Source organism: Rattus rattus, chromosome 18, assembly GCF_011064425.1.
Source record: "Rattus rattus isolate New Zealand chromosome 18, Rrattus_CSIRO_v1, whole genome shotgun sequence".
Taxonomy (NCBI): domain Eukaryota; kingdom Metazoa; phylum Chordata; class Mammalia; order Rodentia; family Muridae; genus Rattus; species Rattus rattus.
Genome location: NC_046171.1, coordinates 1234647 through 1259885, shown reverse-complemented (window position 1 = coordinate 1259885; position 25239 = coordinate 1234647). Strand labels below are relative to the sequence as shown.

Here is a 25239-nt window from a genome sequence, read left to right as displayed (position 1 = left end):
TTCCCCAGTCTTCACATCCAAAGTCACCCTCTGGGTATTGGCTTTGGCTTTGGGAGCTCGTAGTGTGAGGGTAGCTGTAAGGGACTTGTAGCAGGAGGGTACTGAGGCAGGAGTGTGTCAGGTATTTAAGTCAGCTCAGGTCCAGCAGGGGCGCCCTGGCTCCCTATCCCAGGCTGCCCCCTCCGTGGTTCAGGGATTGAAGACAAGGCACACACAATTCTCTTCCTACACTTTGTGGAGGATCTGACCCCCCGGACCCGCGAGTGCCTTTCTAGGTGTCCTAAAGAGGCTGACCCGAAGGTGGAGCATCTCAGGAGGCCCAGCACATGCTTGGCTCCACGTTCTTAGTTGCGGCTGCTACCAATCAGGCTGAGTGACGCAGAGTGCGGGGCGGGCCGTTCAGGCTGCACCTAGCGGTGAGATGTGGGCGAGTTGCGGCTGTCCTGCGCAGCTGCGCGTGTGACGCTGGGGTGCGCGGCCTCTGAGCAGGTACCCGGCGCTGGTAAAGGGGCGCTGACCTAGTATCTGGAGAGAAAATAGGGGTTCTGTTGGGGGAAGGGAATGCCGACTGCAGGGGCTCAGGCGGGAAGGGAGTGTGAAGTGCGAGGTGCAGGGGGCGGGTTGCAGTGTTCGTTGAGTGTGACAGAAGTGTAAAGATTAAGTCTCCGACCTGGGTGCGGGCATGAGTTGGAATGCTGACTGCTCTCTGGTGCACAGATTTCAGCCTGAGTTGGGGGAGGGTGTGCCCCGGGATAGAGGCATAAGTTGTGGTGTCGAGGGGCTGCTGGGTTTGAGCTGCATCCAGGTACAGTCTCTGGAGTTAGTACAGGGTACAGGTTCAATGTCAGCCAGGGTGGTCTATGCCCACGCGCTATAGCTCCCAGCTCCCAGCTCCCGGCTCCGGGCTCTTCCTCTGAATCCTCACAGGGGACTGGGGGCGTTAGCCTCCTGTGTTTAGCGGTTTATAATATCTCAACTGATTTCCAGGCCAGTATGTCCAGGATGCCTGGGAGCAAGCAGAGAACTACCGGGGAGCCTGAGAGCTGCATAGTTTTCAGGGAGTGAAGTAAAGAAGGTGCCACATGTCCCAGCCTCCAGCCAGGGCTCCTGAGGCCTCCCTCCCAATAAAGTCCCTTATGTTTTCCGGGACTTTTGTGTGCTGGGGTGGGTGCCCAGATACACCCTGGGTCCAGGGGTCTTGAGAATGAATAGCTACTTGGAAAATGCCCAGAGCCCAATCGGGTTTGGCTCTCCAGCCATTCATTCTTAACAGGCAATCTCCAAAGGGACTGAACTCAGTTGCCTGAGGCCATAGTGGAGGGTGTGTCACTACTACTACTACTACTACTACTACTACACACACACACACACACACACACACACATCGGGGTCCTTTCCTGTCTCTACCAGTGTGTGTGTATAGAGCTCAGGTTTGGAGGGTTATCCCATATGGGGGTCTTGCTCTGTTCCAGCCTGCTGTCGTCTACAGGTAGAGCAGATGACCCAGATAAACACATTTATAGATGTCATGTTGTATCCAGGGTATAGGCTCTGCCAAGTCCTGTCTGTCTGTCCACTCATTCTTTTCTCTTTGGAATACTCTGCGAGTGCGTGTGCGCGCGCGCGCGCGCGCACGCGCGCGCGCACACACACACACACACACACACACACACACATACACTGGCTTGCCTCTACCCCCCAGTGCTGGGATTAAAGGCATGAGTCCCTATCCATCTTCAACATAGTTTCTTTATTTATCCATCAGTGACCAGAGGACAGGGGTGAACTCTGTTACTTTTTTAACCATGGACAGCGGCCATAATGCCTGCTCAGGGAGGCTTTGGTTTTAGAATTGAGTTTCCTTCTGACACTCCCAACAGGAGGACCTCAGGATCTGATGGCAATTCAGGCGCCGAGGGCTTCTTTGGTTTTGCCTGGATTTCTCTTTCAGCTAGTTTACCACAGCCCACCCATTTCCCTTAGTGGTTAAGGGCTGGAAAACTGGCAGCTTTTTGCCGCCTCCTCAAAGCAGAGCCAAGGACGAAGGGTTTGCACCAACAGACTGGTTTCTCGGGATGGAGCATTGCAAGACTCCCCAAAACCTATTTTTGTGGGCCGGCGGGGGCTTTTTGTTTTCCTTTTGGAAAGTGAAAGCAGTCAACTGGTTTCTGTCATCGCAAGATGCAGAACTGCGGGGCATGCGCTGGCCACTGAAATTTGTCTCCCGTCACTGGTCTGGGTTCCGATTCAGGGAGCTTGTGAGTAGTGGAGTTTCGGAGATGCCCCATTAGGAGCTGGCGCCGATGGTCCTCAGAGGCATGTGTGCTCGTAGACTGCTCGAGGGCTCTGCCCATGGATAGAGCTGTGGAAGCTTCGGAGAGATGTCCAGACAAAGGGAAAATAGATGAAGACTCTAGAGAGGAAACAGGTGGGTGGGTGGGTCCTCTCAGTACCACAGCCTTGCCTTCCTCTTTCAGATCTCTTTAGAACCCCTTGGGGTGTCTTTCTTTTTTTTCCAGAGCCCCCAACCTCACAAATGAGAAGAGACGTCCCTGAAAGGCATTTAGAGATCTCTCTCCTCTGGTGGATCTGGAGCCGTGGAGGATGGAGCCCTTGGACCAGAGAAGAACTGACTCTGATCAAGAGGAGGGCTTTGGGGTGCAGTCCCGGAGGGCCACTGATCTGGGCATGGTCCCCAATCTCCGACGAAGCAATAGCAGTCTTTGCAAGAGCAGGAGGCTTCTGTGCTCCTTCAGCAGTGAGAAGGTAGGCTTCTGATGGCTAGCCTGCTACATTCCCGACCACAGAGGCAGCCCAAAGGTCAGGTGAGCCACTCATGCCAGGAGAGGAGCATCAGTCAGAGACTGCAGCCTCAGAACAACTCAGACAGGCAGGTCAGCTACAGAAGCAAAGTGACCCAGGGTTAAGACAGGTAACCGTTTTATTATCAGATGGTTAGGGTGAGGTAACCTGAAACCTCACTGATGGGTGCCGGGATGCCCCGGATGGGTTGCATTCCTGCATTATGAATGATTAACCACAGCACAGATGGCCCATCCTGAGATAAAATATTCCCCATTCATGTGGCTCTCTTCAGGCTGCTCCTCGGGTGGGGGGATTTTCTTGTCTTGTTTCTGGACTTTGGGGTCTGCCGCTGGAGCAGATGGCTTCCGGGGCTTCCGAGTGAGACAAAAATGGGATGAATGGGCCCCTTCAGAATGATCATGTTGAAAGTGCATTCGACGGTGAAGACACCAGGTACCAGATTTTCACCTCAGAAGCTCTTTCCATAATACAACACCCCAAAGCAGTGTGGACATATTCGCTGAGCATGAGGTATCCCCCAAAAAATGATTGTGTAGGCTCATCCTTGTCTCCTGGGTACACACCCCAGCCAGGTACGAACCCCAGCCATGGTGCTTTTAGGCTTTGATGTACCTTTGGATGTCTCAGTAGCAGATGGTCAGGGAGCAGAGAGATGACTAAGGGAGACCCTGGGGTAGATGGGCTCCTATCAACATTTCTTTTTTAACTCCCAGCAAGAAAATCTTAGCTCATGGATTCCCGAGAACATCAAGAAGAAGGAATGTGTGTATTTCGTGGAAAGTTCCAAGCTCTCGGATGCAGGGTAAGTGGCGTGGCTCTGATTAAGGGCTCTGTTCCATTTCTCCTGGCTCAGTGTGACTGGTCGAGGGGAACCTGCTCACGCTGCCTCAGCCAGGGCCAGGGAAAGAGCATCTGGTGTTCATGCCAGGCTGAGAATCCCCAAGTCTATCCATCTCAACTCAGGAGACACTTGGGGAGCATGTCCAGGCCGTCTCCTTTATGCCCCTAAGAGTCTCCCGGGGCGTGGAATGCACTTTGTGGCTAGGTCAGCCTAGGGCAGAGGGCCAGATGACCTGCCCAGGGACCTGTCCAGAGTCTGGCTATAGCCGAGTGGCAGCAATGTTCAGATCAAGCCTGGTGGGTCAGGGCTCTGTTACCTGTCTTTAGAGCTTCTTGATCTCCAAAGAATCAGGGGAGCAGGAACCTTAGGGTCTTTTTTTTTTTTTTTTTCCCTAACCCTAACCCTAACCCTAACCCTAACCCCCCTAACCCAAACCCCAACCCTAACCCCAACCCCAACCCAACCCTAACCCTACCCTAACCCTAACCCTAACCCTAACCCTAACCCTAACCCTAACCCTAACCCTAACCCTAACCCTGAACCGTAGGGTCTTAATAGTCAGAGGGAGGTGGATCTCTGAGTTTGAGGCCAACCTGGTCTACAGAGAACGTTCCAGGATAGCCAAGGCTATACAGAGAAACCCTGTCTTAAAACAAAACAAAACAAAACAAAACAAAACAATCCCTGCAAGCCAAAAGTTCCCAGAGTCTCCTCTAGGGGAAGGTATGATTTTTTATTTATTTATTTATTTTTAGAGCGGGGGCAGGGAATGAAGAAATTGAGACAGAAACTCCCAAACCCAGCAGTGGCAGGGAGATATGACTGCCTTTCCTAGCTCAGCCATCTTCTTCTGCTTGTCTGGGTTCCAGACTCCATCTGGTTTTTGCCTCAGCTGTACCCCGTCTTTTGTAAGGCTCAGTATATTGTGCCTCTGTCGCTCCTCTTTTCGTGCAGGGCTTCTATGGTATGCGTTCAACTTTTCATTTGAAAATAAGTACAGATTTAAAGGAAAGATATGCCAGGCCCAAAGCATAGGCCACCACTGCTGGCTTGGCTTACAAGGGATCTTAAGGAACACTTGTGTGGCCTCCCTTTGTGGCTGGCATTAGTTGAACAGCAGGGACAGACCCCTGAGTAAGGCCTGCGTGTGGTATCTTGGCCTAATGATGCCAAGGATCCCACCAGGCAATGCCATCCCTCTCGTCTTTGGTAAAATGAGCTTTCATACCCCTGTGGTGTTCTCCATCCTGGTCCAGAACAGGATGCTCTGCTCTGTGTGGTGCTGTTATCAACAGTGAGAGTTCAGTCTCGGTCAGAGTGCGCTTGGCTTGTGCCCGTTCACCAGCCACATAGCATGTGCAACCACTGGCACAGGATGCACACAGTTCTGTTCCCACAGAGATGGCCTTGTACTTCCCCTTGTGGTAACAGACACCACACACACACACACACACACACACACACACACACACACACACACACACTTTTTTCTCACCCTCTAGCAACTAATAATCCAGTCTTCACATAAACATCTATAGATTTGACCTTTGGAGAATGCCATTAGAATGGAGTTATGGGGTTGGGGATTTAGCTCAGTGGTAGAGTGCTGGCCTAGCAAGCGCAAGGCCCTGGGTTTGGTCCCCAGCTCCAGCTCTGGGAAAAAAAAAAAGACAAAATAGAATGGAGTCATATGCCTCTCGGTCTGTGTCACACACAGTGGGACCTGTGCCCTCTAACAGGTAGCCCTTGAGATCCACTGACTCTTTTACTGTTAAACAATTCTCTAGTTGTATATATTTGAGGTGATACTTTGTAAATACTGACTAGGTTCTTTTTTGTTTGTTTGTTTGTTTGTTTTGTTTTTTTAATCCCCATCTGTCAGTCTCTTTGCTCTCTCTCTCTCTCTGTCTCTCTCTGTCTCTGTCTCTCTCTCTCTCTCTCTCTCTCTCCCTCCCTCCTCCCCTCCCCTCTCTCCCTCCCCTCCCTCCCTCCCTCCTCTCTCTCCCTCTCTCTCTCCCTCTCTCTCTTTTTTCCTCTCTCCCACCCACAGACTCACAGATCTTCCTGCCTTCTTGCCTCTGCCCTCCCAGTGCTGGGACTAAAGGCATCCTACTCCTGGTGTAGTCTCGACTTATCAATGGGTATATTTAGATCATTTGTGTTTAGAATTGTTGCTGCATTCTGGCTTAAGTCTGCCATTTTGTTTCTGTTTTCTGTTTTCTTTCTGTTTCACTTCAGCTTCTTTGTGGCTGCGGTGGCTGTGAAAGTTACACAACAAAGTGTGTCATCATCAGGAGTGTTGACATGCTGAGAGTAGCAGTAGACTGTAGAAATACCTCCTTCCACCTCTCCTCACTTACAATGGTTGAGAATTCCACGTTTGACCCAGTTCAATCATCCACATAATTTTAAAAGCTCAAGAGAAATGAGTTGTACTGATTCTCTTTACATCTTCATCTTCCTCCTCTTGGTATTCACAATGTGTTCATTTGTGCTTTCACTTTTGATTAAACATTTTAAAAAACCAAACAGAGGTTGGGGATTTAGCTCAGTGGTAGAGCGCTTGCCTAGCAAGCGCAAGGCCCTGGGTTCAGTCCTCAGCTCCAGGGTGTGGGGAGGGGAGTAAAAAACCAAACAGAATGTCTTATAGTCCAGGTTGGCCTTGAACTCCCTATGTAGCTGAGGGTGACCTTGAATTTAAGATCTCCCTGCCTTTAGATCCTGGATACTTGGGTCACAGGGGTACATCATAGTGCCTGGTTCATGCAATGCTGGAGACTGGACCCAGGCCTTTGAGCATGGTAGGAAGCACCCTGCTAACTGAGCTACATCTGCACGCCCTCCCACTTTAGCCATCCCTTCGAGTTGTTCATCTGTTGACAAACCTCCTTAATGGTCATTCAGCTAAAAGCATCCCTTGCCAGCTGGCTTCATTCCTGAAGGATAGTTTAGCTGGCTATAGAATTCTGGGTTGTAGTTTTCAGTCTCTCAGCACTGACTCTCCTTATGGTTTCCATGGTTTCTGATAAGAAGTATGATGTTTTTAAGCTGGCTGTGGTGGCACACACCTTCAATTCCAGCACTTGGGAGGTAGAGGCAGGTGAATCTCTATTGGGCTGTAGAGATGGCTTAGCAGTTTCGAGCACCTGCTGCTCTTTCAAAGTACCAGGATTGGGGCTGGAGAGATGGCTCAGCAGTTAAGTGCACTGGCTACTCATCCAGAGATCCTGAGTTCAAGTCCCAGCAACCACATGGTGGCTCACAACCATCTGTAATGATATCTGGTTCCCTCTTCTGTCTGATGCTCTCTTCTGTCATGCAGGCATACATTAAAAAACCCACAAAAACAAAGCACCACGGGCTCAATTCCTAGGTCCCACATGGTGACTCATCTCTGTTTCTAGCTCCAGTTTCAGGAACACAAATACCTTCTTCTGGCCTATTTGGGTACCAGGCACATATGCATGCACGGGAGAGAAATCAGCAGGTGCCATTTCTGTTTTGCTGATGTCAAGCACTTTTTCTTCTTTGGCTTTGGAATTTTTTTTTTTTTTAAGATTTATTTATTATATACGAGTACACTGTAGCTGTCTTCAGCCACACCAGAAGAGGGCATCGGATCCCGTTACAGATGGTTGTGAGCCACCATGTGGTTGCTGGGATTTGAACTCTATTTTTGCTCATTCAGCCTCTGGAATCTGTAGATTTGTTTGTTTGCTTGTTTGTTTAAAGCAAATTGTAAGAGCCCAGGTAAGGAGGCTGTGAACTTACTCTGAACTATGGATGGGGCAGCGAACAGGTTGTTCTTCCCACAAGGTGGCCTTCTAGAGAGAATTGTATGAACCATGAGAAGGGTATGCCTTTGGCATGTCGGCATCATCTCTGAGGGCAAGGCAAAGGCCTGGGAGGATTATTCTTGTTTTGTTTCCTTTTCCCACATGACCAAAGATGATAAGACAGAACTCCAGATGTATTCCCTCTCTGGGCTTATCCTCACTTAAGTTAGCTGTAAACTTCACCTCCTGTTTTATTTGTTTTAAATAACGATGATAAGAAATGCTTTGCCTGCTCCACCTTTGAGCTCAAATACGTTGAGTTTCCTGGTTACTTCAAGCAGATCTTTGGCATTTCCTTCAATCCATGGGTCAACAGGGAGTCTAGGGCATTCTTCCTTTACCTGGCTTTATCAGTCTTGTCTTATCTTTTCCCTCTGGGTTTCTGATGGCCCTGCAGGTCTCAGCGACTCTGGGTCTGTTTTTTTTTTTTTTTTTTTTTTTTTTTTTTCAGGGCTGGGGACCGAACCCATGACCTTGTGCTTCCTAGGCAAGCGCTCTACCACTGAGCCAAATCCCCAACCCCTGGGTCTGTGTGTTTATATTCTGGTTTACTTTCTCTTTTGGTCATTCCCTTTTGCAGAGCTGAGGGTTCCAGTTGTTCTCTCTGTCTTTCTGGAAGCTTCGGTTGGCGTCCGGGGTGGTTTTAGTCACTCACAGAAGCATTTTTTTTTTCTATTCTTTTTTTCGGAGCTGGGGATCGAACCCAGGGCCTTGCGCTTGCTAGGCAAGCACTCTACCACTGAGCCAAATCCCCAACCCCACAGAAGCATTTTTAACCTGGATGCTTTAAAATCCTCGTCAGATGACTCCCACACCTGTGCTATCCTGGTGTGGGTGGCTGCCCTAGCCTGCTTTCTCGGTGTGACTGATGATTTTTTCTAGCTTTTGAGTTTTTCTGGTCCTGAACCCTGTCTGAGGGAGGGAGGGAGGGACAGAACCTCATCGTTGCCACACAGGAAAAGTTCAAAGTTCTAGCCTAATGTCTCCTTTGACCTCACTGTATATCTTTATTTGGCTCCTTGCTGATGCCACCTGGCTGGGAGGGCAACGGTGCCTCGTACCCACTGCCCACATGGCCCCTTGACACCCAGGAGGGGTACCTTGTCACCGTTGGGTGAGATGAATGTCATGACTCTCTTCTGGTGTACCTGATGTCCCATTAGAGAGCACCAGTGCCCTTTCATTCCCATGACAACCCTTGGTATCTTCACAGGAAGGTAGTGTGTGAGTGTGGTTACACCCATGAGCAGCACATGGAAGTGGCCATCAAGCCTCACACCTTCCAGGGCAAGGAGTGGGACCCAAAGAAACACGTCCACGAGATGCCTACAGATGCCTTTGGTGACATTGTCTTCACCGGCCTGAGCCAGAAAGTGGGGAAGGTGGGTTCCGTCATTCTCACGCTTCATCGTGTTGGCTTCTAGGACACCGTAGCAGGCTTCCTGGTCGGGGTATGGTGGGGGAGAATGAGGAGCCGGTAGGAGTCTAGGTGTATGGAGTCCACTCTGCATGGAGGAATGATGGGGGTGGGGTGCTCCCTGCTCACAGGAGGCTTTGTGAGCCGAGGGGAGAGTGTAAGGCGTCCTAGGGGAGGAGTGAGCTAGTTCTGAAGGGTCCGCTCTCTGTTTGGGTCTAAGGCATCAGGACCTGGCACAGGTGTGGAAGGGGGTGAGGTCTCTGGAAGGGAGGGGGGAGAAGGAAACGTCCAGGGTGAAGAGCCCAGGCAGGAGCCACCACAGCTGGCTGAGCAAGGCTACCTTGGACAGGAGGTGGTACAGGTAGGTACAGGGGAGGTGTAGAGAGAATCTCTTATAAACATTACCTGTTAATAAAAAAAGCCAATGGCCAGTGAGCTGAGGTGGGACACTGGCAGGAAGAGAGAGAATTCTGGGAAATAGTAAGAGATAAAAGAGAGACGCTGAGAGATGCTGAGAGACGCTACGGGAGACAGACGGAGAAGACAGAGATAAGCCAGCAGGGAGACACTGAGATGTAAAGAACCGAGCTGTGACTGAAGGACCACAGGGTAGACAGAGAAGAGTTTAAATGGGGGTAACTAAGTTACAGAGCTCCTCAGGGGGTGAGCCAAAGCGTATGGCCTAGGCTTTTTTTCGGAGCCGGGGATCGAACCCAGGGCCTTGCGCTTCCTAGGCAAGCGCTCTACCACTGAGCTAAATCCCCAACCCCTTGGCCTAGGCTTTTATAATAAATATTTAGTCTCAGAGTTATCATTTCAGAAGCAGGAGTGGGAAGGAAACACAGATACCATATTTTAACAAGAAGGTCCTGTCACCTGGCCTCAGGTAAGGAAGAGAGGCATGGAGAGGTGTCGCTTCTTACTCAAAGCTATCACAGGCAGAGCAAGGGTGGGCTTGCAGCCAATCGAACCCCGGGCCAGGTTCCTAACCTGACAGTTTGTTTCCTCAAGGGCAGTGACAGAGACAGTCCCAAGCCAGGGACAGCTAGTGGTAGGGGATAGTACTCATGTCCTACCAGTGACTAGGATACCTGTTGAGAACCATAAGGCATATCCTGACCCCAATGAGTGTGTGTGAACCCACCTGTGATAAAAGGCAGTTTCTAGAGGAAGGGAAGAGGGGCTTATTCTGGCTTATGGGCCAGCATGGTGGAGAAGACATGTGGCGTAAGAGGAGCTCAAAGCTATGGGTGTAAGGCTGCTGGTTGCATCTTGGTAGGCTGAGATAGGTAGAGAGATATATAGGAGATAAGAAGATGTGAGTGAGGTCTTCACCTTTGTCTTAGTTGGGGTTTCATTGCTGTGAAGAGACACCGTGACCAAGACAACTCTCATAAAGGACATTTAATTGGAGTTAGTTTACAGGTTCAGAGGTTCAGTCCAGTATCATCATGGTGGGAAGCATGTGTGGTAGCGTCTAGGCAGCCATGGTGCTGGAGAAGGAGCTGAGAGTTCTACATCTTGACCTGAAGGTAGCCAGGAGGAGACTGTCTCCTGTAGGCAGCTAGGAGAGGCTCTGATTCCACACTTGATGGAGCTTAGGCATAGGAGACCTTAAAGCGCCCCCCTACAGTGACACACTTCCTCCAACAAGGCCACACCTCCTAATAGTGCCACTCTCTATGGCCAAGCATTCAAACATATGAATCTATGGGGACCATTCCTATTCAAACCACCCCAACCCCTAAGACCTGCTCCCCAGCAACCAGCAACCCACTTGCTCCAGCTAGATGCCACCACCAAAAGGTTCCACAGTGTCTTCAACAGGAGACCAGAGGTTCGAACACATGAGCCTGTGGGAGAACATTTCGTGTTTAAACTTTAGTGCCTTCAGTGTGGATCTACAACCCCTTTCTTCTGTACAGACATGCACTTGCACGAACACACGGGGGACAGGGGAGGGGGAGGGGGAAGGGGAGGGGGAGATGGGAGACAATAGAAGGGATAAGGAGGGGGAGAGGGAGTGGGAGGAGGGAGGGGGAGGGGGGAGGGAGGAGGAAGGGGAAGAAAGGGAGGGGGATGAGGGAGGGGGAAGAGGAAAGGGGATCGAGAGGGGGAGGGGAGAGAACAGAGAGAGGAGGAGAGCAGGAGGAGAGAATAAAGGAGAAGAAGAGGGGGAGGGGGAGGGGGAGGGGAAGCAGGGGAGAGAGTCCACCATGGCTCAGGGTGTTCTGGAGTGTGAAGCCAGGGAATTGCCACTTCCCACCCCCACCCTTTCCTGGAGGGCAGAAAATGTGTACACAGAGCAGGGCCAAACTTGAAACCCAGTGACAGTTCAGGGGCCAGCAGAGTTCTGCCAGTCCTGGGAGCAGGAAATAAATGGGGTGGAGGCCAAACCATATGGAGGAACCAGTGCCAGGGTGACATAAGGAAGCGGGGAAGGTCTGCTTAGGGTGCTCCCTAAGCATAAAGGATGGGGGAAGAGAAAGCGTGTGGGGGTCAGGGGAGCTGGACCTGGGGCTTCGTAAGGAATAGTCTGGCTTTACCTAGGGAGGCCCCATTGTACTTGAATCTCTCCTCTGGGCCTCACCTTCTTCCCTTTCCTCTTACAACTCGTGTCTTGACTAGACCCTGTGGCTACTTTTCCTTCTGGGTGTTAACTCAAGAAGGTGTTCAGCCCTAGGCTGAGCAGGCAGGGCTCAGGTGGCCACACTCCCTATTGAGAGTGAACAGAACAACCATTCTTTCAGGGAATCCTCGCCAGCCCCTGCAGGCTTCCCTTTCTGTCCCTTGCTCAGTCCCCTTGCCCCTCAAGATGCCCTCACTGTCTCCTGCAGGGTGTCCCTGTGCCTTGTAAAGTTCCCTTGCAGTATCCCCTACCAAGTGCCCTCACCAGTGTACGATTCCCCTGCAGTATGTCCGACTCTCCCAGGACACGTCATCCATTGTCATCTACCAGCTCATGACACAGCACTGGGGCCTGGATGTCCCCAGCCTCCTCATCTCTGTGACCGGTGGGGCCAAGAACTTCAACATGAAGCTGAGGTTGAAGAGCATCTTCCGGAGAGGCCTGGTTAAGGTGGCCCAAACCACGGGTGAGTGAGTGCTGAGGCCTTCCCAGGCCGTGGGTGCATGAAGGGATCTCTGGGGATCAGGGTTATGGGCTCTGGAAAACTCTTGGGGATAGCTGAATGCACACCCCAGCCTGGGCTAGATTTCTCAGGTCCCTCATCTATGGACAGCACTTCCTTCTTGCCATTTATTGCTCTGATGCCCTCTAGCCAACTGTCGTGTGCTAATGTGCTAGATTAAAAAAAAAGATTTATTTTTACTTAGAGCCTATGTGGGTACATGTATGTGCACCTATGTGCATGTGGGTGCATGCATGTGCACTTATGTGCATGTGGGTGCATGCATGTGCACTTATGTACATGTGGGTGCATGCATGTGTGTGTGTGTGTACATGTATGTGAATACTACACGTGTTCAGATGCCTGTGGAGGGCAGAGGGGGGACATTGGATCCTCTTGGAGCTGAAGTTATAGGTGGTTGTGAGCCTCTCAACATGGCTGCTAGGAACAGAACTTAGGTTCTTTGGAAGAGCAGTCAGTACTCTTCACTACCGAGCTATCTCTTCAGGCCCTAGATTTTATTTAATGTCCACATCACATGCGGTCTTAAGGCACTGATTTCAGAGGTCTGGCCAGAACTGTCTATTGAGCTAAGCACCCACACAATGGCCGAAGGGCCTTGACTTATGTAGCATGTATGCACTTGGCTCAGGGAGCTGGGGAGGCAGATTGTCATCTGTGGGGAGGAGGGCTGAGGGATGGACACCATCTACCACTCTCTGGGTCACAAACGCCGAAGGAAGCAGACGAATAGGAGACTCAGACCCTGTATGCTCCTCAGCCTGAGACAGAGAAGACATAGGTGCAGGAGAGACTTGGAGAGAGAAGATGATGGCCTTTGTTTCCCATTCTTTCCCATCACCATCTTTGTAACATGGGGAGCTCAGGTCCCAGAAAGGCATCAGGAAGATACTATCACTGTATAGTGTTTCCTCCTTAATCCTGCTTTAGAGACATAGCTGCCAAGGTACTCGAGAGTCTGAGGATGAGTCCATGTAGGATTAGCATGACCTGTCTCTCCTTCCCAAGGGGCCTGGATCATCACTGGGGGGTCCCACACCGGTGTGATGAAGCAGGTGGGCGAGGCGGTACGGGACTTCAGCCTAAGCAGCAGCTGCAAAGAAGGTGACGTCATCACCATTGGCATAGCCACGTGGGGCACCATCCACAACCGTGAGGCACTGATCCATCCCATGGTGAGTAGCCATTCCAGAGTGGCTCTGGCTTGGAGGAGGAAGGCCAGGGGCAGAGGGAGAGGGGTGCAGGGAGCCCATTGGATGACAGCATGGGTGTTGGGGGAGGGAAGGGCACAGTGAGCGGGGTGGACAGCTAACATGGACTGACTGTATAAGAGGTATCCAAGTGCTGGTTATTACTACATGGGAGTACATCCCAAGAGTTGATTTGATGAGAAATGGGCTTCAAGGAAGGGAGTGACTGACCAAGACGACACAGCCAGCAAACATTGGGGTCTGATTGAGCCAGGCTCTGACCCCATAACCTGAGCTTTTAGCTCTGAACCTTTATGCTCAGAGGCTTCCAGCCTGGAGTTCCATGGGGTAGCGGTTTCTGGCAGTCAGCAGCAAGTTGGGCTACATTTTCATGCTACCCCCCAAGCTTGGCCTAGCAGCTCCTTAAGAATGGAGACTTCAGGGTTGGAGAGATGGCTCAGTGGTCAAAAGCACTGACTGCTTTTCCAGAGGTCCTGAATTCAATCTCCAGCAACCACATGGTGGGTCACAAACTCTGTAATGGGGTCCGATGCCCTCTTCTGGAATGTCTGAAGACAGTGACAGTGTACTCAGTATACTCACATATATAAAATAAATAAATCTTTAAAAAAAAAAAGGAGACTTCAGTTGGGTAACTTGGTTAACTAAGCCGGATTTTCTAAAGATACATTGGGTCTGTCCTAATGAGGACATTCACAGCCAGGGAAGTCTGGGGACATCGTGGTCTGTGACTAGGGAGTGATAAGAGTATGCCTGTCTCAGTGTGCAGTCCCCCGGGCTCAGTGACCCTTTGTCAGACATAGTCATGGTCTTTCTCTTGTGTCTTAAATCATGGAGTTCATCCCTGGGCATGGGGGGGGGGACCAACTGTTCTGTCTTGCACACCCATTTTTTGGTGTAAGACCGAGGCTAAGAGAAGCCGGGGGTGTTCCAAGTTGCGAACCCTTCTGGTCCTTATGCTGTTCCCTGCTCTGTGGACAGTGGAGACGGTGATGCCTTGTCCGGTAGCATCTCCCAGGTGAGTAGCCTCTTTGGGGTGCTGTAAAACACAACCACACACCTGGTTGCACAAAGCGACTACAATTAGAAGTCACTCTCCCACACAGCAGGACACCATATCACTCGGCCCTGACGAAAACGAGTTATACTATTCTGGGGCTCTGATGGGACCCTTCCTGTCCCTTTAACTATTGGTGCGTCTGGGAGTCCAGACAAACCTTGCTAATCTTCTCATGTTGAGATCCTTAAAAACACAGTTGCAACGGCCATGTCTCCAAATATGGGAACTCCAGCAGACTTTCGGTTTTAGGGATTGGTGTCTTTGAGGGTCATTATCCAAGCTATTAGTCCCCTACCCCTTTCCAGAATACAGATATGACTTTAAAAAATAAACCCAATGTGTGTGACTTCCCTGTCATCCCCAGGGAGGCTTCCCTGCTGAGTACATGCTGGATGAGGAAGGCCAAGGGAACCTGACCTGCCTGGACAGCAACCACTCCCACTTCATCCTGGTGGATGATGGGACCCACGGGCAGTATGGTGTGGAGATTCCGCTGAGGACTAAGCTGGAGAAGTTCATATCGGAGCAAACGAAGGAAAGAGGGGGTAAGTGTGCATGCTCCTAAGGGAATCTGGGGCAGAGAGGAGAGGCTGGCTCTGTGTCAGAGCCACAGCTGGCTGTGACAGGCATAGTTTGTGGCGGTGAGATCGCAACACGACTGTATTCGTTTCCCCGGGTCCCTGAATGCTTCTTCATGGGGACCTGACTTCTCTTGCTGCTTCAGTCAGCGGACGGATATCAGTGTAGGCTCGGCTGTTGGCTGTCAGTTAATAGGACATTTGACATTTTCAATTAGAGATGGCTTCAGGCTGTGTCTTAGTCATAGTTTCTATTGCTGCAACAAAACACCAGGACCAAGAAGCAAGCTGGGGAGGAAAGGGTTTATTCAGCTCACACTTCCACATTGCTGTTCATCACCAAGGGAAGTCAGGACAGGAACTCACCCAGGGCAGGAACCTGGAGGCAGGAGCTGACGCAGAGGCCATGGAGGGGTGCTGCTTACTGGCTTGCTTCCCCTGGCTTGCTCAACCTGCTTTCTTATAGAACCCAGGGCCACCAGCCCGGGGATGTCACCACCCACAATGACCCCTCTCACCCTTGATCACTAATTGAGAAAAATGCCTTACAGCTGAATCTCATGGAGGCATTTCCTCAAGGGAGGCTCCTTTCTCTGTAATAACTCCAGCTTGTGTCAAGTTGACGCACAAAGCCAGCCAGGACAGGCTGCGAAATGGGAGCAGGCGACAGGCAGACCTCACAGTTTGACCTCAGTTGCCTGTGAGGAGAGGGATGGGAGCACCCAGGGTGTGAGGTGAGGAGAGAACACAGAGCGTAGGAAGGAGGCTTCCAGCTCAGCACGTGTTTGGAATGGCGCTGGGCAGCAGATGTCAAGCTTCCTTGTGCTTCTTGAATCAGGGTCCCCACTGGGGTTGGGCACCGTGCCCTCTAATCACCTCCCCCAGGTCTGATGGCGTGTCCACTAAGTTCCTAGGGGATCTGTAATCTCTTTAGGCTCCACACTGGGGGAGCACTGCTTGGGGGAGCACTGCTTGGAGTAGGAAGTGTGTGAAGGCAGGCACCCGTGTTGGCCCTGGGTACGGGAGGGAACCCCATATGTCACCTCCATTTCCTGCCTTCTGGGTGGGGTCGAATAGAAGAGGAGAAGACTCACGATGTGTGCCCTCATGCCCCCAGTTCATGCAGGGTGGGTCCGTCCCTTCCTAGAGGATCTTTGAGCCAGCCTGGACTTTGAGGCACCATGAATAGAGCAGCAGAGAAAGGCAGGCTGGCTAGAGTGGTCCACTGGGTAGAGGGGATGGAGTTCTGTTCTTCTCTCTTCTGTACAATTCAATCAGGATGGGGTAGGATACAGGTGGAAGGTTGGCCTGGGTAGTCAGGTGCAGGAGTCCCTGCTGTGATAGATGCAGGGGTAGGCACAGGGGTGGGGTGAGTGGGCAGGAGCAGGGAGAAGTGTTGGGGAAGCAGGGGTGCAGCAAACGGCCAAGTGGTCTTGGGTTTGCTTCATCCTCCCACCCCCAGGCATGGTTTCTCTTTGTAGACCTGGCTGTCCTGGAACTCACTCTGTAGACCAGGCTGGCCTCAAACTCACAGAGACCCGCCTGCCTCTGCCTTCTAAGTGCTGGGATTAAAGGCAGGTGCTACCACCACCTGGCTGGGTTTGCTCTTTTACGGTGAATGAGCCACTTCTTCACGTCGTTTATCTTTAGCCGTTGGAGCTGCCTGCCACTGGGCCCCGGGTGACTAGGGTGGAGGTGGTTGGGTGGAGGGAGAGGACTCAAAGGGTAGGTCTGCGCTTTCCCCAACTTGCCTTCACGTGGGCTCCGTATCTGTCTAGGTGTGGCCATTAAGATCCCCATTGTCTGCGTGGTGTTGGAGGGTGGCCCTGGCACTCTGCATGTGAGTACTCGATGCTGTGCAGTGTGGGGCTCAGGTGCTGCTGTGGAGGGAGGGCTGGAAGAGGCTTCGAGGGAGGACTGGGAGGTGCTTTAGAGGGAGGACTGCTAGATGCTCTGAGGGAGGACTGGCAGATGCTTTGGGGGAGGATTGAGAGGTGCTTTGGAGGGAGGACTGGTAGATGCTCTGAGGGAGGACTGGTAGATGTTCTGAGGGAGGACTGGTAGATGCTCTGAGGGAGGACTGGTAGATGCTTTGAGGGAGGACTGGCAGATGCTTTGAGGGAGATTGAGAGGTGCTTTGGAGGAAGGACTGGTAGATGCTTTGAGGGAGGATTGCTAGATGCTTTGAGAGAGGACTGGTAGATGCTCTGAGGGAGGACTGGTAGATGCTCTGAGGGAGGACTGGCAGATGCTTTGCAGGAGGACTGGGAGGTGCTTTGGAGGGAGGACTGAGAGGTGATTAGGAGGGAGGACTGGTGATGTTTGAGGGAGGAGCAGTGGATGCTTTGAGGGAGGACTGGGAGGTGCTTTGGAGGGAGGACTGGGAAGTGCTTTGGAAGGAGGACTGGGAGGTGATTTGGAGGGAGGACTGAGAGGTGATTCGAGGGAGGATTGGTGATGTTTGAGGGAGGACTGGGAGGCACTTTGGAGGGAGGACTAGGAGGCACTTTGGCTAGAATCTGGTGCTATCACTGAGAACACACATGGCATGCTGTCCTCAGGATATGGAGGAGAGAGAATTCATCACAGGACAGGGATGTTTCTGGGTGGGAGAAGAGGCACATGGTGGACAGACCCTCCTGTGGGAGAGGTGGTTGGCTGTAGCTCAGGTCATGGTGGGTCTGCTGGCTCTCTCTTCCCCAGAGACTCTCCAGAAGGCCTCCACCCAGTGTCCCAGGCACTACTCTCTGAGTACAGGCCCCAGCCCCAGTCCAGTTCCATGGGGTTTCCTCATGGTATTGGTATCCCTTGGGTTTTGGTTATTCTGGATCCACACAGCATCCCTGTGAGTGTGTCTGGTCCATGGCTATGCCATGAACCCTTCTTACTAACTGGTATTGGGTGTTGACTGACACCTGAGTCAGGTGTATCAGTTGTGCATTCCTTGTGTCTTAGCATCAGCTCTCTGGTGTGTACCAAACCAGTGAGAGCTTCCAGAAAGATCCAGCGCCATAGGTGCACTCTGGGTAGCAAATGGGATGCGACCTTAGATGCTATCGAATAACGTTCTACTCCGAGTTTGTGAGACCCGGGTGAGGACTCTGGCCAGCTCACACTCGGTTCTGGTTTTGCAGACCATCTACAACGCCATCACCAATGGCACACCCTGCGTGATAGTGGAGGGCTCCGGCCGAGTGGCTGACGTCATCGCTCAGGTGGCCGCTCTGCCCGTCTCTGAGATCACCATCTCCCTGATCCAGCAGAAGCTCAGCGTCTTCTTCCAGGAGATGTTTGAGACTTTCACTGAAAACCAGATCGTGGAATGGACCAAAAAAGTGAGGCTCCTATGCATACGGTCACCAGGCTGACTCCCAGACACGACAGGACTCCAGAGACCCAAAATGGGTCAGGCGGGGTGCATGATTGGATTTGCAGATGGAGGGAGGGATTCTGAGTACCAGAAGAGGAGAGGAAACCTGGTTGGGCACTGCGAGGTTGAAGAACGTGACAGACAGCATGCCGAGGGAGAACTGGGGCTTGAACTCTGTTCGTAGAATGCTAGGGTCCCTCTGGGACACCTCAGCTTAACAGTGCTGTTTTGGGACCCAGAGTCTGTTGGAAAAGAAGGGTGTGGTACTTGGGGAGGGCCAGGAAGCACAGAGGGACCTCGGCTGAGTTGCTGGCAGCAGAGGAACTTATTGGCCACAGCAGCAAGTGGTCTAGCCTTGTCTCCTCATAAGAGCACTAAGGCTAGACCACTTGCTGAAGTTATCCAGCTCCCTAGTCTGGAAGCTGGGTTTTGGGGTGGTGCCCTGATGAGACCTGCAGAGGAGGGTGTAGCTAGTGTCTACACTTTTGGTATATCCCCTGCAAGGCTGGCCAAGTTTCAGAGCTCCGAGCTCGCACTCAGAGTTTTACTCACTAAGTGAGCTTTCTTGGGGGTGGTTGTGTGCAGTGCTGGGTTTCAGTAGAGCTGAGTTTAGGTCCCACCAGCCATAGACCACAGGGACACCTGGAGCTAGCCACACCAGACTCATGGAGGAGCTTGGGTCGTGGCTTCAACGGTGGAAAATCAGGAGCTCTCTGATTGGGTATCTTAGAGAAGCACAGAGACCTCATTTTAAATTTGCCAAGGACTCAGAGTGGCCTTGTTTGGTGTGGATGCTGTGATGGTTTGCATATGCTCGGCCCAGGGAGTGGCACTGTTAGGAGGTGTGGCCTTGTTGGAGTGGGTGTGGCCTTGTTGGATGTGGGCTTTAAGACCCTCCTTCTAGCTGCCTGAAAGCCAGCCTTCCCCTAGCAGCCTTCAGATGAAGATGTAGAACTCTCAGCTCCTCCTGCCCCATGCTTGCCTGGATGCTGCCATGATCCTGTCTTGATGATAATGAACTGAACCTCTGAACTTGTAAGCCAGTCCCAATTAAAATGTTGTCCTTATAAGAGTTGCCTTGGTCATGGTGTCTGCTCACAGCAATAAAACCCTAGCTAAGATGGATACTCTGTAGGATTATCCAGCAAGGAAACAATGTGAATTCTGTAAGCTCCTCATCTCCTTCCCTTACCCGCTTCCCCAGTCCTGAAGTCCTTTGCTTCCTTGCTGGGTGAGCTCTGAGCTGTTCGGCTGGCCAGGAGAGCCTTTTCTCAGCAACATTATAAATTATTCAGGCAATTCAGAGAACTGAATTTAATCTTTTTATCCAAAAGTTTTTTTGTTACATTTTTTGTGTGTGTGTGTGTGTGTGTGTGTGTGTGTGTGTGTGTTCATGCTCACACACTGGTGCCACAGTGCACATATTATGGGTGTCAGAGGATACTTTGTGCGAATCAGGTCTTTCTTCTACCGTATGGGTCCTAGGAGATTGAAGTCAGGTCATCAGGCTGGGTGGCAAGTGCTCTTACTGTGCCTGTACCTGCCCAGTCTGGGGAGTCTGGCTCCTTGTTGGGTCCCCGATCCTTTTTGACCCCCTACCCCCACCCCAAGTTTCACTGAATCCATTCGCTGCAGATCCAAGATATTGTCAGGAGGCGGCAGCTGCTGACGGTCTTCCGGGAAGGCAAGGATGGTCAGCAGGATGTGGATGTTGCCATTCTGCAAGCTTTACTGAAAGGTGAGGCCAGGGTCAGGGTGAAAAGGGAGGGGGAGAGACCAAAACTTGTGGGTTCAGGATGAGGGTCAGCATCTCAGTCAGGTGTAGCAGCTGCCCTGCCACGCCCTGCACACCCCTGTCACCCAAGGTGCACAGCAAATTCCCAGTGAGATGAACTCAGTCACCCCACACCCAGCCCATTATGGTCAAGCTTTTCGGAGGCAACACATGTTGAGAACAGCGAGGTGAGGTGACTGGCTTATCCCATACAAGGGAGTCTCAATAAGATACTATGCAGGGACTGGAGAGATGGCTCAGTGGTTAAGAGCACTGACTGCTCTTCCAGAGGTCCTGAGTTCAAATCCCAGCAACACATGTTAGCTGGCAACCATCTGTAACGGGATCCAATGCTCTCTTCCGGTGTATCTTAAGAGAGGGACAGTGTAGTCACATACATAAAATAAATAAATAAATCTTTAGAAAAGAGGCTTTAGAAGGTGGAAGGCAGAGGGCTGCACGGTAGGGGAGAAATTAAGATAATCTTAGATAAACAAGAACTAAGGAATTTGTAACCACTAACATTGGGAATTTGTAACCACTAGACCAGAGTTACAAGAAATCCTCAAGGGGGGCAGCAGAGAGAGCTGAAAGTTACTATCTCTTCTGTAGACAGTGATTCAAAGCCAGATGAAGGAGTAAAGATCCCAAACAGGCCAAGTCATAGGCAGGGGAACACCTACAGTTGTAGCATTTGTTTTCCTCATCGCATAAGAGGTTAAGACAGTAACAGTTACTAGTCGAAAAGTTAGTATTCTAAGCCACTTCTCCAGGTTCACGCTTGCAATCCCAGAACTTCAGAGCCCGAAGTAAGAGATTCACTGCCAAGTTCAAGGCCTGGCTGGGCGATATAATACTACAATGCAGAGTCTTGGTGTGCTTTCAGTATGTTTCTTCCTGATGTATTTCCTGTGGCGTGGAGCATGTTTCAAGGCCTCTGTTGCCGTTTTCTCTCCTCCTTGTTGACTGATAGGAGTCCTCTGTCAGACGTTTGAAGTGGAAAGCCTTTCCTTGGTTTGTGGGTTGCAGCCACGTTTTCTTCAAGTGGCTTTGAAGAACAGAGGGATTAGCTTTCGTGGTTCACCAACTTTCCGTTTGTAGTTGGTGTTCTCTGTGTCCTGGCTTGGAACTCTGCCTACCTCAAGGGTGCTGGTATTCACTTGTGTCACTTTACACACCCAGCCCGTCTCAGCACCCTATTTTGTGGTACGTGGGGGCAGTGGAAACACACATGCACACACACACACACACACACACACACACACACACACACACGGTTAAAGCAGAAAACAAGCTTAGGAATGCTTGACTGTTATATGTTCCTGAGAATTTGGGTGGTATGGCTGCTGCAGAATGGAGACAAAGGTGTTTTGTGTGTGTGTGTGTGTGTGTGTGTGTGTGTGTGTGTGTGTATGTGCGTGTCTCTCTCTCTCTCTGTTTGTATGTGTCTGTGTCTATATGCATGTGTATGTATGGTGTGTATATGTGTGTTTGTGTGTATGTGTGTATATGTGTGTCTGTGTGTATATGTGTGTGTCTGTGTGTATATGTGTGTGTGTCTCTGTGTGTATGTTTATGTGTATGTGTGTATGTATGTGTCTATGCATGTGTACATATATGTCTGTATGTTTGTGTGTGTATGTGTGTGTCTGTGTGTGTCTGTATGTGTGCATGTGTGTGTGTGTATGTTGGATTTTGGAATTCTGCTTTGCATGTTAATATAAACGAATGATTTTTAGAGCCCCGTATCTTCTCTTATCATGACTTATGCTGTGATCCACCTGTCACATAGGGCTTGGCATGTCTAGAAGGTGACCCAAAGTAGGGAGATAGGGCAAACTAAGAGATTCTGAGCCTAATTGGAGATTACAAAGTACTTCCCAAGGTGGGTGTCCTGGGAAGTTGTCAGCACTGAGCTCTGAGTTTGCCTTGAAATCTTTATGGGAACTAGAATTCCTGGCCAATTCCTGAGCCTGACACCAACCAAGCCTCAGGGAGAGGTACCTGACACACATTGTCACCCACAGCCTCTCGAAGCCAAGATCACTTCGGCCACGAGAACTGGGACCATCAGCTGAAGCTGGCCGTGGCCTGGAACCGTGTGGACATCGCCCGCAGTGAGATCTTCACTGATGAGTGGCAGTGGAAGGTGGGGTGTCGTGTGCAAATGGGGTGTGTGTGCGTTTCTGCAGGGTTCCAGTTTTGCTTTGGGACTTTGACCAGGGTGGGCTCGATCCTTCAGGACAGATATCCCACCAGCCTCTCTTAGGGGCCTGAGCTCAGAGTTCCAGGAGGTGCTGACTTAGTGTGAACGTCACTGAGCCCTGCTCCTCCCTCTCAGCCTTCAGACCTGCATCCCATGATGACGGCCGCCCTCATCTCCAACAAGCCTGAGTTCGTGAGGCTCTTTCTGGAGAACGGGGTGCGGCTGAAGGAGTTTGTCACCTGGGATACTCTGCTCTGCCTCTACGAGAACCTGGAGCCATCTTGCCTTTTCCACAGCAAGCTGCAGAAGGTGCTGGCAGAAGAGCATGAACGCTTAGCCTATGCATCTGAAACACCTCGGCTGCAAATGCACCACGTGGCCCAGGTGCTGCGTGAGCTCCTCGGAGACTCCACACAGCTGCTGTATCCCCGGCCCCGGTACACTGACCGGCCACGGCTCTCGCTGCCCATGCCACACATCAAACTCAACGTGAGTGCTGGGAACGTGGGTGTTAGTGATGTGGATGTTGGAGTCAGCGGTGCAGGGACATACTGGTGACGTGTAAAGTCTGGCTCCTTGGTGGATGGCCATTGTGTCCTCAGCTGGGTTGTGAGCTCGTACAGCCATTAGAATGGCTAAATGTGTGTGTATAGGGGCGTGGGGGAGCAGAGCGGTGGGAGGGGGATGCTTATAATTTCAGCCCTCAGAAGACTGAGGTAGGAAGATGAAGAGTTCGAGGCCAGCCTGGGCTACATGATGAGGCAGTCGCTGAGGTAGTCTCAAAGAAAGAAAGGGAGAGAGAGAGAAGAGAGAGAGAAAAGCAAAACCAGTTGACCGTACAAACGAGTCCAAAGCAAAGGGCTCTGCACTCTGTCCTGCAAGGCGTGGGCTTAAACAATCGTAATTTATTTTTCACCCAGTAATGGAGACTGAGGTCTGAGGACGGCGGCAGGGCTGGTTCCTGAGGAGACAAACCTCTCTCAATACCCTCCTCACTTAAACCCCAGCGGCTCCTGAGTAACTTCATTTTGACTTATTTACCTCTAGAAATGTCTACAGCAGGTTTTCCCTCCCTCGTTGAGATCAAATACCTGACCAATAAATAAATAAATAAATAAATAAATAAATAAATAAGAAAAGGAAAACAAACAAAAAAGCTTTTGGAAGGAGGGCTTTACTTTGACTCAGTTCCAGGGCACATCTTGGAGGAGACGTCATGCCAGCAGGATCCTGAGGCAGCTGGTCACGCAGGATCTCCACTCAGGAGGCAAAGAGAGATGAATGCTAAAATCAGCTTGCTTTTTCTTTTCCGCTCAGTCTGTGGCCCATGCCGTGGTGCAGGATGAGACTCCCCTCCTCACTTAAACCCCCAAAAGGCACACCCAGAGGTGCGCCCTTCAGGTGGTTCTGAATCCCATCAGCCACGGTAAACTGCCACGAATGCCTTGTCTTTGAAGTTGCACGTTGCAGGTTTAGGCTCCAACGTAGCACTTTCCGAGGGGCTCCGTTTGCTTGTAACAAACCCCATTCTAAAGCTGGGAAGACAGAGGTTTCTCGAGGACAGCACCTCCCCTCTGCCCTGAGCCCTGAGTCCCGCTGTGTGCCTGGACTGATGGGAAGCACCGTGTGCGTGTCCTGCCAAGGGAGGTGTGGCATTTATACACGCACTTCAGTTGGCGTCGGCATCAGGAGGACACTTTGCTTCTTTTCTGTTTATGGCTTGAGTCTGATGAATTGGTGTGTGTGTGCACATGTGTGTGTGTGTGTGTGTGTGTGTGTGTGTGTGTTGTATATACATTTGGACCTGTGTGTGTTTGTATGAAGAGGCCAGAGGTTAACATAGGGTATCTTCATCAATTGTTACTACCTAATTTATTTATTTATTTGTTTGTTTGTTTGTTTGTTTATTTATTATATATGAGTACACTGTCACTGTCTTCAGACACACCAGAAGAGGGCATCAGATCTCATTACAGATGGTTGTGTGCCAGAATTTGAACTCAGGACCTCTGGAAGAGCGGTCAGTGCTCTTAACCGCTGAGCCATCTCTCCAGCCCTACTCCCTAATTTTAAAGATGGGTCTCTTACTGATTCCACAGTTTGCTGTTTCAGCTAGCCCGAGTGGCCAACTCTAGGAGTCCTCCAGCCTCTGCTGCTCACCACCACCAGGCTTACTCAACTTTTCTTCCCATCTGGGCGGTGGGGATCTGAACTAAGATTCTCAGGCCTCTGCAGCAAGCTCTTTACCCTCTGAGCCAAGAGTGATGTGTGCCGTCTCTCTCTGACGTCACAAGACAGGACACGCACTGCCCATTACCTTGGGGTCTGATGCTGGGGGGACATCTTTGGGACACAGACTGTTCTCTGCCTATCAGGTGCAGGGAGTGAGCCTCCGGTCCCTCTATAAGCGATCAACAGGCCACGTTACCTTCACCATTGACCCAGTCCGCGACCTTCTCATTTGGGCCATCATCCAGAACCACAGGGAGCTGGCGGGCATCATCTGGGCTCAGGTATCAGGCCCGGCTTAGTGGCAATGACTAGACTGGTGGTCTGAGTCAGGGAGTCACCTCCCGCAGCAAATCGCAGCTCGCAGCTGAGTGGCTCAGTTAAGATCTCTCACCCGGAGAGTCTTGGAGCATCCGAAAGTGGGAGACAAGAAACTTGGGTGGAAAAATAATTCTTAAATGAAAGACAGAAAGAAAAGGAAGGAGAGATAAAGGACCTATTAAAAAATCTGTTGTGCTTACTTCCACGGCTTACAATGTAGGCAGCATTGTTCTCTGTGACCTGCCCAGGTTCATGTCTGTTTGTTATACCCTTTAGGGAGACAAGCACACAGTACCCATGGGCCCAAGAGGCCACCATATTATGATATGTGTTAATGTGGCACGACTCAAGACATTTATCTGAACAGGGTCCACATAAACTTGGGATTCTAAGAAGCTCTGTTGGCTAGCATAGGTTT

General features: G+C 51.0%; 1 protein-coding gene across 1 annotated transcript in view; it reads left to right on the top strand.

Annotated features, from left to right (window-relative positions):
• The first annotated feature begins 427 nt into the window (after window positions 1–427).
• The window catches only part of Trpm2 (transient receptor potential cation channel subfamily M member 2), a 48795-nt gene continuing 23983 nt past the window's right edge, over window positions 428–25239 (top strand). The window contains exons 1-13 of the mRNA XM_032888823.1: window positions 428–489; window positions 2520–2766; window positions 3540–3628; window positions 8717–8885; window positions 11835–12015; window positions 13081–13247; window positions 14708–14888; window positions 16700–16761; window positions 18056–18256; window positions 19927–20029; window positions 22093–22214; window positions 22407–22760; window positions 24647–24784. Coding sequence (XP_032744714.1) covers window positions 2605–2766; window positions 3540–3628; window positions 8717–8885; window positions 11835–12015; window positions 13081–13247; window positions 14708–14888; window positions 16700–16761; window positions 18056–18256; window positions 19927–20029; window positions 22093–22214; window positions 22407–22760; window positions 24647–24784 — 1929 coding nt within the window. The 5' untranslated portion in view covers window positions 428–489; window positions 2520–2604. The remainder of the gene's footprint in view (window positions 490–2519; window positions 2767–3539; window positions 3629–8716; window positions 8886–11834; window positions 12016–13080; window positions 13248–14707; window positions 14889–16699; window positions 16762–18055; window positions 18257–19926; window positions 20030–22092; window positions 22215–22406; window positions 22761–24646; window positions 24785–25239) is intronic.